This window comes from Halictus rubicundus, chromosome 3 (assembly GCF_050948215.1).
Source record: "Halictus rubicundus isolate RS-2024b chromosome 3, iyHalRubi1_principal, whole genome shotgun sequence".
NCBI lineage: Eukaryota > Metazoa > Arthropoda > Insecta > Hymenoptera > Halictidae > Halictus > Halictus rubicundus.
This window is the reverse complement of record NC_135151.1, coordinates 5670838-5683141: the sequence shown is the minus strand read 5'-3', so window position 1 is coordinate 5683141 and position 12304 is coordinate 5670838. Positions and strand designations below refer to the sequence as shown.

The window sequence follows — 12304 nt, the reverse complement described above, 5'->3', positions numbered from 1 at the left end:
TATACAGTGAATTCTCGGTATTCGTCAAGAACACGGGTCTTGCCAGCGTCAAATATCGTCCAGGTGACGTACCAGGACCATGTTATCGAGCTTCATGGCCCCTCACGGGGTACACCCCGTGGTAGTGGGGACAATTCCGCGAGGTTTATTATTATTATTTCGAAATAAAAAGCGTCATCTTATATCGGAATAAAATTGTACATATTGACGGTCGTTTGAGCTTATCCGCTTCGGGTCACGAATGACTCCCGCATAGCATACCGAGGGTTAATTCGTTATCACGTTTCAATAATTTTTCAAAGCTCTCTTTAACTCAACCGATTAAGTATTTCACTGCAACGTAATACCGCGCAGTGGGTACTTTGCAGAAAATACACGATCGAAATTGTTAAAGTGGTTGTTATTTGTGGACGTACTAATGCTACACATAATTAACCCCTTGCAGTGTTACGTTCTTCGCAGTTGCAGTAATGAAAACTTCTCGATCCTCAATAGTTTCTAAATATCAGGAAAAGAAAATTTGCTGTATGTCTACTGTTTGCTGTTGTCATTGTTAGTTTAAATGAAATGCTTAAATAAAAATTGGTAAACACAGACAGCGAATTTTTTGGATTCATGACAGAAATTAATCGATCAAGTGAAAGACAGGGAAAACATTTAAAGAATTTAGAAATAGTATTATTTCCAATTCATTAAAATGATTAAAAACAGAAATAAATGTTTATGTAGCTCCTGTATCTTGAAATGAATGCGGAAAGTTTTCGCAACAAATCCACTAGCGTGTAGAACGTTAGGAAACAATTGGAGAAAATGGTTTTGACTTGTACAGTGTGTGTCTCGTGACAGGACGACTTGAAATAACTCGTGAGTTACAGATAATTCAAAAATCAACCGGTCAACACGAAGAGTGCAAAAGGGCCTGGGGAGCCGAGCATGCGAACGGAGAAACCAAGAAAGAGTGAGCGAATTGAATGGAAAAAAATGGCGCAAGCAGAAAGAAAAAGGAAAAATCGCTGCCTCGGAGTTCCCCGCGATGTAGTTGGAATAATTTCGACGTTTGCATGGATGAGGGTGGTAGCTCGTTTTACCCCGGCCAACCCGTTCGTTTCGAGCCCTGGTCGAGCGCGTGAATTCAGGGGCGGCACACTGTGCCCGACGATCACCGTCTTTCAAACGGCAGGGTGAAAGTAAGGTCTGAATAATGAATCGGAACAGGGGACAGGGCTCGGGATGCCTCGTACGTTTGCCCACCTTGAATCCTTTAAGGCTGATCCTTACGAGATGTTCGAGCAAGTTACTCGGTCGTTACCTGGGCGCCGGTTTACATTCCGCTCAAAGGGGGAAAAAGGGAATTCAAATGGTTACAACACGTGGAACGTATTGTCCTCCCACGGTTCAGTGGCGTCCCGGTGCTCCATCCAGAAGAGCTTCGGCCACCATCTTGGTCTCTTGATCTAAGCTCTCGTAATAAAGGAAATATAGAGAATCGTTCCGACGCAATGTAGCCATAGATTTCTCTGACTGTGAGACTCGCCCCTTCTTCTCACTTCTGATGCTCTTTCCATGCACGATAGGGATGCGAGAATAATGAATATTTTCATGGGTTCAGCATCAAACAATGCAAGTGATATTTCTCTAATGTCGAGAAAATCGAGTTTGAATTTCAAATGTGTTCATAAGATTCTGTTTAATGTACACAAATTTTTAACGAATATCATCTTTTAGTTCACGAGTTCTTGAATATACAAGGAATGTTGTTGCACTACATCCCTTTACATTTTTCCAATGTTTGAAAAAAAAAAATGGAAACATTTCGTGTAAACCAATGTAGTCTCTTGTGATCCTGATGGTAATGCTTTATAAGTGAATAATATTTTACAAAATTATATATTCGTTAGACTTGTTAGTGTAGAAAGGTGCCTTCATTATGAAAACCAATGTCAATGTATTTTTTGGAATATTATTATAGTTATATTGAATTTATTATCATTACTTATGTTCATTTCTAGTATTCTAAAATGTTGTTAAAATTTTGTAAAATTATAACGTGAGACGTACCATCATTTTGGAAAAAATTCAATGGAATTTGATAAATTTTTGCCTAAATCTGAGTCAGAGCTGCCTCAACGCGATTCCGATAAACGCGATGAAATAGCAGTTTCTGCTAATTACGAAACTTCTGGCAGTTCTCGGGTTGTATATTTACTTCAGGTCGCTTGAAAACGGTTTGTAACCAGCAATGTTAATTATCCAGCGACACGTACCGCGTCAAGCATCCTATGCTAAGCGACACACGTATCTGAAGATGAAACTGGGTTAACGACTGTCGTCGATCGACTTCTATTTGTAAACCGTGTTTTACTTTCCGTTAGTGTCGGTGAGGACGCGATACAAGATGCGTTTACGCAATTACCTTCTCGGGAGAACAAAGCAAAAATATATAAACTTTCGAGTAGCCAGATTCTGTGATTAGGTTTAGAAACAAATCTGTGTTCTAACTAGACAGCGAGTTCTATGCATTTATGATAAAACTGAGTAGATGAAACACGAGTTAATAGAAAGATAAAAGGGATTCAAAATTATTGGCATATGTATACAGGGTGTCTCACCAGACCTTACCACATATTGGTGTTATTAGTTTTCTTTTAGGTAGACGCGTCAAGGACTCATGAAGGTCAACTATGATTTTTTAAATGGATCCGTATAATTGTTTAATGCACCAATCGATGCAGCTTTTATTCTCTGTAAAAATGTGTTAGCCCAAGTAGAAAATTTGTATAATTGCAAATATTTAGACATCAATCATTTATAGAGTAAAAATAATATCTTTTAGTCATATAGCATTCACAAGGAAACGATGAAGCATAGTCTTGCAGAACAGATGTCAGCAGAAAATCCCTCTGAGAAATTTAACAATTGTCGGAATGTCTCGATGTCGCACAACTTTACCGCGAAGCTCCGCAAATTTTGAAAATGGAGTCGTCCAAAGAGAGAAGTTTTCGCTAGATTGGCTATCCGAAAACAAACTCAGGTTCCAGAGAACGGTTCCGCGAGAGTATGCTATACTTTCAAAGTTTGTGATTCGAACTTCATACTTTGCTGTAAAAAAAAGGATGTCAATTGTTTAAAGCGTATTCCGTAGAAGACTTTTGATAACGAAATATTATAATCTTTGCATTGTACGAACAGAACGTACCATGTTTGCGTGCTTTCTACTTTATTAAAATTTCATTTAATTCGAATACAAGAAGAATACAAACGCATAAATTGAGCGGGACTCGCGGAATATTCAAAACCGTTTGATTTTCAAAAAACGCTGCATAACGATGCGTGAAATGTTTGCATTTTTCGCCGGCTGACGTGGCGAGAATTCTGAACGACCTCGCGCGTACATTTTCAACTTGCGGGCAGAGCCACTGAGCGGTGTCGCCGTCGGAAAAATAATAACAGCGGTAACGATTGTGATTGTTTCGTCGTTTGCGGGGCCGGCGAAAATTCCGCGGGACCGCGGAAGTTTCAATCTGTCCCCGGAAACGATTGTCTTAAACTTTTTTGTAATAAGTTGGATGCCGGTGCGCGCAGGTTCCCGGCCAATATCGTTTGGAACGCGTAGAACGAGTGCGAGACAGAGCAAAAAAGGGTGGACGTAACGACAACAGTTTCAAACGAGAATAAATTATGTTCGGCAACGACGCGCTGTCTGGCGAACTTTGTTGTCCTTTTTTTTTTAGGAAATGTATGGATACGGTTGACAACTGTATTCTGCATCGTGGATTCCGTAATTAAGTTGTTCTTCGAGGGAATTTCCAATAGAAAAATGCTTATTAATATATCTATCAAGGGAAGTTTGGAGTAACTATTAACGGAACAATTTTTCATGACAGAAACGAATAGGTAAAACGCAAAATTGTCAAAAATAATGTAAGAATATCTCTACACTATTTTACTCTCATTGAAATTACCACTGCAAAGAATTCATGTTTATGGAATTTCTGCTTCGTACAATTGACTTGGACAATTTTTATGTTGCTCAAAAATCCACCATTTAATTATCACGCGATGAAGTGCTGCGAGCCAGGGCTGCGAGCAACTGAGAGGTCGGATGACTCGCAGACGAACCTGATGCAAAATCAGGGAGCTGTAGGATGCGGACGAACCTGATGCGAAACCAGGGAGCTGCTGGGATGGTATAGTTTTCGTGGACGAAGCCAATGCGAAATTGGGGAGCCACTAGGTTGGAGAAATCTCTGTTGGACAATGGTTTGTCGCGGACGAACCTGATGCGAAATCAGGGAGCCGCTAGGATAGTTAGTAGGCCTCGTAACTTATGTAATTTAATTGATACAATCCGAGCGGTAAGACTGTATCGTGTGGGAACGTTCAATTATTGGGTTAGGATATTGGGGGTAATTAAGGGTTTATAGATTAAGCGATTTATCAAACAAGACAAATATATTCTGAATCGAATGTTGTTACAAGCGTTGGTGTCGCGATTGAATTGACAGCAAGTGTACAATAAAAGAATTGTTACATAAGACGCACGGTTTTAACGCATTGGCAATGCAGGGTCTAAGAGTAATTGTTAGATGCCAAGCAGAAGTTTTACCGAACTAACGTTAAGGTCAAACTTTGATTCGAAGGGGACTTTAGCTCGACCTCACTAGAATTGACTCTTACGAATGCGACACGACGTGACTCTACACGTGACTGCACGATTACTGACCGAAGAGGATGAAAATGAACGGGTTTATATACCTGAAAAATGAATGGGGTGCTCTGTTTATAATTTTCTGTCACGTAGGGTCATACTTTCGTTTTTTGTCGCTTCTAATTATAACGGGCCTCAGTTAGATTTTTGTTAAAAGGGGTTAATAAGTGGTTATCTAGGCTATTTCCTGTCAGAACTTAATTGACGGATTCCAGAAGGGAGTGTTCTAGAGATTTTCACATAAAGAAATCATACAAGGGGCCTGTTGGGATTCATGTTCGTTCTCAGGAAAAGAGATTCGAACATTCTAATCGAAATGAACTTGGAGAAAACTTCTCCATAGGTAAGAGAAGAAGCAGGATTGTCGCTGAAAGATAGCGGGAACCATGGACACCGATCAAAGTGAACTCGTTAGTTAACAGGGGAAGCCGTCGAAATGGCAATTGCCCGATGAAAGTGTGATTTTTCTCTGTCAAAGCACGATTACGTCGGATCCACTTATCCCGTCGAATTTCGCCGGAATAATAGTGTAATAACGCATTATTATTAATCTCCTTATCCCTTAAGGGAGTAACGCGAGCCGCGGGGTTCGTCGCAGTAAAACGAGTCAAGCGGTGGAAGAAAGAAAAGAAAAAGGAGAAAGATAAAAGAGAAGGAGACAAGCCGTAGAGGATAAGGACCCGCGCATCAGAGGCACTTTTTCACCGGTTCTTTATCCGGCGAGGCCGGCGTCCTCTGTAATTAAGGATCACAACGGGGATCGCGAGGCAAACGAGCTTAAGGGATCAATGGGACCTGTGGGCCATTCGACAGGGCCGAGAACAGAGATCCTTTCGAGCCGGGAAGTACTGTGGCGTGCCACTTCATCGGATTCAAAATTTCCGTGAGAAGTCTTCGACGGATTATAGCAGCAGCCGCGTGTGCGCGCGCGAGCGCGAGCGCGTCGCGCCGGTTTCAATAGCTTTGTCCGTCGCGGCGACGAATGGAGCGTCGCGAGCCGGCGAAAGCAAAAGGGCGAGCGCGGAATGGACGAGAACGAACGCGTATATTCGCGTTTCAAAGGGGAAGGGAAGTGCTCGCCGTGTACTTTTGACGTCTGCTTCTCGCATGGAAGTGCTTTCGAGCAGTCGGTGTCGTAAAAACCTAGTCGTTGCGCGCCGTGAAGCGGCCGCTGCGCTTACATCGCCCGCTTGTATCGTGATTATTCCTTCCACTCTATACCTTCTGCTCGCTTTCGGCTCACTGTGCACGGATTACGCGGTCTCTCCGAGAAATGCCGAATGTATCCTTTTTGTCGTGTTAACGTTTAGCTGGGCTGGAGCTGAATATCCCCTGCGCCGCTGCTATCTGCGAAGTCGCTAATCTTTGGTCAGAGGGGGTTCAATCCCCCGGCATTACGGAACCTCGATCACTCGATCCTGTGTATATCGAAAACTTCTGCAAGACAACAATGAGTGCAAAAATAAGGGGTCTTTTCGCTCCTTCCGGGTAACTCGAATTCAGCTCTATATTTCGCTGCAAATGACAGTTCATGTCAAGCAATGAATCGCTGCAAATTTTTTAGTTCATTAACCCCTTGTCCTACCCGCTAACTCCCGATTGCTCGGGCCACAATAAACAATAACTAATAGCCCCCACTGCCGCGGGGTATACTCCGCGAGGGGCCAAGAGAGATCTCGATCGCCGAGGAGTGTGAGGTCGCGTGGATCTAAGAATAGTATCTCCTGGCCGATATATGTCAGTGGCTGGACCCGTGTTTTGGACATATATCGAGTAAACACTGTATTGCCACCTGACGTTAAGAGTGGGGCCCCGCTGATCCCCCTGCGCCCACTGTCGAAATCACTGCCATCTGATAGACGCCTAGTACCTGAATCCAGTATCATTTGAAAATATTCTTCTGCAGAAGAAGGATTCTCGATCGACCGTGCCTCAACTTTCTTCCTCCAAAGTGCGTTCAAACAACTCGGGAATTTGGCAAACACCGATTCCCAGGAATTAATCGTATATCGAGTGAACTACCGAGACATCGAAGCGTAAAACGATTAATATAACTTTGCACGAGAATTCGAGCCACTTGGAGTACAACGGTCTATAATAACTACCGGAGAGCCAGCTGCTTCGTTCGGTCCACTAACGCGCTAGTTACTTGCACAGCAACGAAGAAATATGCATATATGTATGTTCTATCCGGTGTGCACCCGTGCACCGTATTCGCTACCTTGCTCCTTTATTCTCTCTCTCTCTCTCTCTCTCTCTCTCTCTCTCTCTCTCTCTCTCTCTCTCTCTCTCTCTCTCTCTCTCTCTCTCTCTCTGTCTGTCTTTCTTCGTCGCCCCGCTCCCCTGTTCTCGAAGGGTGCGTGCTCTAATTAGTTTCGTATTTCCTAGCGCGCCGAATAGATATAAAGCGTCGTCGTTTCTCGGTTCTCGTTACCGCTTGTTTTCGAACTTCGACAATTTACCGGGCGGGTAACTTTAGCTCCTTTATCCGAGCCGAGCGTATGCACCGGTATCTCGATGGAGTCGCGAAATCTTCGCGCAGACTGTGAAAAGTCAGCGGTAGTCTATCAAATCACGACCTAGTTGCTACGTCGTGTTGGAGTATCAAGTCTCTCTGCTCATTAACGACGTAAGCGCCGCTTCTTAACCCAGATCGACGATACACGGGATCACGTATAGTTCTAGCGTCAGCGAATCCGCCGAAATTAATGGGGATTGGTTCTAGAAACTGTTATCTACTGCAATTAATGGCCGCGTCTTCCCGTGCTCGTTGTCGAACCGCACACTCGCTCGCGAAAGTCTCGATTACAGGCAGAAGTCACCGACCACCATTAATATTCAAACAATCTTTAATCCCTCGCCTTACAATTTCATTCCAAGATTTCAGGTTAATACACACAATACTACCTTTCATTTATGTTATGATGGGAAATAATTTCTATTGCTTTAAAATAAAGTCGCACGAAATCTGAATAAATACAATTCTGTTACGTACTGGTGATAAATACAGCCTATAAATACCGCTTCCCATAAACAATGATCAGCTTTAGCGTAAATGAATGACCATATCAACTTCCTTTTGCATTGAGTAATTCATTTTAAACAGTACGTCGATACACTGATAGATCAATTGAAACTGATCGGGATTTCGAACCGTTAGGTATCATCAGTACTGCGACAGTAAACATGTATATTTGCATTCACTCTCTTGATTCAGTTGATTCTAGAGTCTTGGTCATAGTCTACGATCTCGATAGACATCAGTTCTAGGTAAAACTATAATTTTCGAAGATCAAAGTCATTTCAAGGTCATGTTATTATACATATCTGGATGTATTTTTCGATCAGTTACACGATGCAATAATAAAAAATGTAGTTATGTATCAGAAAACACCGAATTGGAGAAGGATTTGAATTGTCCAGAATTGATCAGAGTTTTTGGCTGAGGATTTGGAGAATGTAGAAGATGAATCCAAAAAATCCGAGGACTCTCCAAAAGGGGGAAAAGCTAAATCTTCGAAAGTGGATAAGAAAGCTGGGTACGATGAAAATTCAGAAAATTCAAAATTTGATACTTAGGTATAAAAAAACACCGATGACCTTGATAACGCCGAACAAAATATTCTTGCCAGATATTTGGTCCACTGACATGATGCATATTACGTAACAAATATTTTTTGCATCGCAATAACCTGAAGAGATATTTAGGTGGCCTTACTTAAAAGGACCACCCTGTATACATCAGTCGCGTTTAGGACTCGATACTGAATTATATTCTAGTATATTCAAGTATATTCTGGTATATTCTAGTGTATTTTGCTATATTCTAGTATATTCAAGTATATTCTGGTATATCCTAGTGTATTCAGCTATATTCAAGTATATTCTGCTATATTTTAGTGTATTCTGCTATATTTTAGTATATTCGAGTATATTCTGGTATATCCTAGGCTATTCTGCTATATACTAGAATATTCATGTATATTTGGGTATTTTCTAGTGTATTCTGCTATATTCTAGTTTATTCAAGTATATACTGTTATATCTAGTGTATTCTGCTATATTCTGGTATATTCCAGTGTATTCTGTGATATTCCAGTACATTCAAGTACATTGTGTTATATTCTAGTGTATTCTGCTATATTCAAGTATATTCTGGTATATTCTAGTGTATTTTGCTATATTCTAGTATATTCAAGTATATTCGGGTATATTCTAGTGTATACTGCTATATTCTAGTTTATTCAAGTATATTCTGGTATATTCTAGTGTATTCTGCTATATTCTAGTTTATTCAAGTATATACTGTTATATCTAGTGTATTCTGCTATATTCAAGTATATTCTGGTATATTCTAGTGTATTTTGCTATATTCTAGTATATTCAAGTATATTCTGGTATATTCTAGTGTATTCTGCTATATTCAAGTATATTCGGGTATATTCTAGTGTATTCTGCTATATTCTAGTTTATTCAAGTATATTCGGGTATATTCTAGTGTATTCTGCTATATTCTAGTTTATTCAAGTATATTCTGGTATATTCTAGTGTATTCTTCTATATTCTATTATATTCAAGTATATTCTTGTATATGTTGGTCTATTCTGGTAAATTATTGTACATTCTGGTATATTCTAGTGTGTTCTGCTATATTCAAGTATATTCTGGTATATTGTAGTGTATTCTGCTATATTCTACTATATTCAAGTATGTCAAAGCGTTTTCATCTTTACCCGCTTATTGTGTGTCGAACGTTACATTGAATACAGTCTGTATTTCATGTAACAGATTGCAACTCTAGGTAAGGGATTAAATGTCGTCTCTAAATCTAATCCGCTCGGCAGTCGGCTCCGAACGTTTCCACTGCTAATATTGAGTTTCCTTAGTTTCACCGTAGGGACACGTAACCAAAGGATACTGGATTCTTAGCGTCGAATTTCGGCGGGTTAGAACACCTTTCGGAAACAGTGCGGGGAACCCGTTGAATCGTGTCAATTGACTTTCAGAGTACTGGAATTCGGTTTACCCAGTTCCGACGAACAGATCATGCGAAAGTTTACCTGAAGTCGTGCACCGCACCGTGCGGCAAGTTTCGGCGCGATATGCGCACGCCGCGCCGGTGAGTACGGCACGGACAATCGAAACAGGATCGCATTAACAATATATCTGGGAGAGCAGTTGCGCCTTTCGACTTTCAAATTAGTTCCGGAACTCGCGCGTAAAATCAACGGGGGCCGAGTTTCGAAGTTCCCTCTAACGATGGGCCGGAGAAGAAAAACTCCCGAGGAGTTGCAAATAATTTCATGATTTCACATGAAGTTTTTCGTGAAGCTCTACTAGTTGTGTACTCAATTAGAAGTACAATATACAATGACCAAGTATAATAAATTTTAAAATAAATGACTTATTCATGTTTTTACTGTGTTATAATAATCAACGGGGATATCTTTGACCCACAGAACACGAGGACAAATTTATTTCACCATTAACAAGTTTCTTTAAAAAACAATAATTATTAATAGATCCATTCAGCAATAATTGAAAATTGAAGTTTTATTATTGTTCAGCGTGAAATTTTTTCCGAGTTCCAATAACCTGTGCCCAGAAGAAATAATAAATTTTAAAACTGGCAAATAAAGCGAATTATGTAACTTTAAAATTCAAGAAGAAAAACCACAATTATTTTTGCACCTATCCAACAAGATGTGCATTTTTTAATGTAATTTTATATGTTAGCGAAACTTTTGAATTTATATTGATTTTCGCCCGTACGAAGGTATATAAACCCTGTCCCAAAAATTTTTCGTCGAAATCAGCGGCAGTGTCCTTATAGAAATTTCATCTATTGTAAGAGGAGCGTGTATTTCTTCGAAGAGCAGCACAATTCGTGTATTGAGGATGCGCATTATCTGCATCGTACCACGCATTCTCCAGGCTCGCACAAAGGACTTCCACGGCTCGGGACGAACGAAAACGTATTGGCTCGTGACATTTCTGTGTGTACCCGAATCTCGCGAGAAACACTTTCGGCGCCGCGAGAAGAACTTGCACCGCAGACCGGCGCGATGCATCCGGCGAAATTGGTTTTCCCGCTCGGGCGTCGTCACATTAAAATGTACAATTTACCCTCGCGGAAGGCAGACTCTTAGCCGCGCGTCCCGACCACGGAACGAGCTCGACGAAGACGCGACGATACTTTCAACCCCCGCACCCCCCTCCTCCGACAGACGGAAGCGTTATTTAAATATTTGCGGACGTGTCGGGCGCCTGAAATCTCTGTCGCCGACTGGAAACGCTATTTATGGAAATTATCGTGAACGAGACGCGTATCTTTAGCTGCGACACCCACCGGCGTTTTCACACTTCTGTTGCGAGCACTGTACCGCCGCGATAGTACGCGTCGCATAGTGCACTGCTCTGTAAACCACGAGGAAGTGGCCTAGAGCGAATTTTTTCGAAGTTTAAGGTTCTGAAAAGATTCTTTTTCCTACAGTTTAATACAATCGCGACCGGCACATTTTTCCGTTTCTAATACTCAGTACCGGCGAAAATAATGAAATTCTGAAGCCGGTCGCCGCAAACGTGTATCGCTAAAGCAAGGATAAAAATGATAAAATTTGTTTTGAAATATCAATGTTACAATTATGTGTTGTTTAAAGTAAAACGTCAGATTCGCGTCAGCGGCAATCAGAAATAGGATTTAAAATGACGTGAATTCACGTCAGCGGTCGCGAATGCGTTAACAACGCCTCAAAGCTTTAAAATCGTTAATATTCGTTTCGAATAATTGCATCATTCTGAAGAGAAAATTCTAAAATTTAAGATAAAATTAATTTGTCTAAATATTCTAAATATAAAACATCAAATAAAGGGTTTGCATAATAGTCGATTCTTTGATTATTTAATCCCTGTACAAATGCCGCAATGTGTTTAACGATTTTAATTTTGAGGAAGGTTTTGAAAAATCGCTGAGAGTGGCAAGTTATAAAAGCTATAAATGCGACTCATTTTGTATGTTTGAGACGAGATTTACAGAGCACTAAAAGCGACTATTTTATATCACGTTATAAAAGTAACTAGAGCATATATACACATGTTTATTTATTATGAAAATGTGTGTTCTCGAATTATTCGAGCACCGCTGGACACAGCTCCGAATAACGAATTGCGATGATACCATTGGATAATGCAAATTCATAGCCCGAGTTGGCAGATATAAGAATTTAATCAGACAATTTCAACTCGGAAATGTATTTGTCGCATGGATTACTTACTTGGCAGGGAGAAGCACGCCGGTGAAGTTAATTGCGACGGACATTCGCGGGCTGGAAGTAATTAAGTACAGGCATCGGCTGTTGGGAGGATATAGGCCAGGATGTCCGGGACTGGCTAGCACACATCCGTCGTGGCACTCGGTGTCTTCGTACGTCCAGTCGCACTCTGAAAATAGAGAGGAAAGCACATGTGTTAGTCCCAGCGAGAATTTATACGAACCACCAAGCTTTGGAAAAACAGGAACGAGGTAAAATAAAGCAGAAATGAAACCAAATTAATTAAAGCCCACGCGAAATATACCATTCGTATAACGGTGAACCT

The 12304-nt window shown here is 40.9% G+C and overlaps 1 protein-coding gene across 1 annotated transcript in view; it reads right to left on the bottom strand.

The window, feature by feature from the left end:
• The window catches only part of LOC143352474 (uncharacterized), a 465026-nt gene that overhangs the window by 135537 nt on the left and 317185 nt on the right, over nt 1–12304 (bottom strand). The window contains exon 7 of the mRNA XM_076784988.1: nt 11983–12148. Within this exon, the coding sequence (XP_076641103.1) occupies nt 11983–12148 (166 nt within the window). The remainder of the gene's footprint in view (nt 1–11982; nt 12149–12304) is intronic.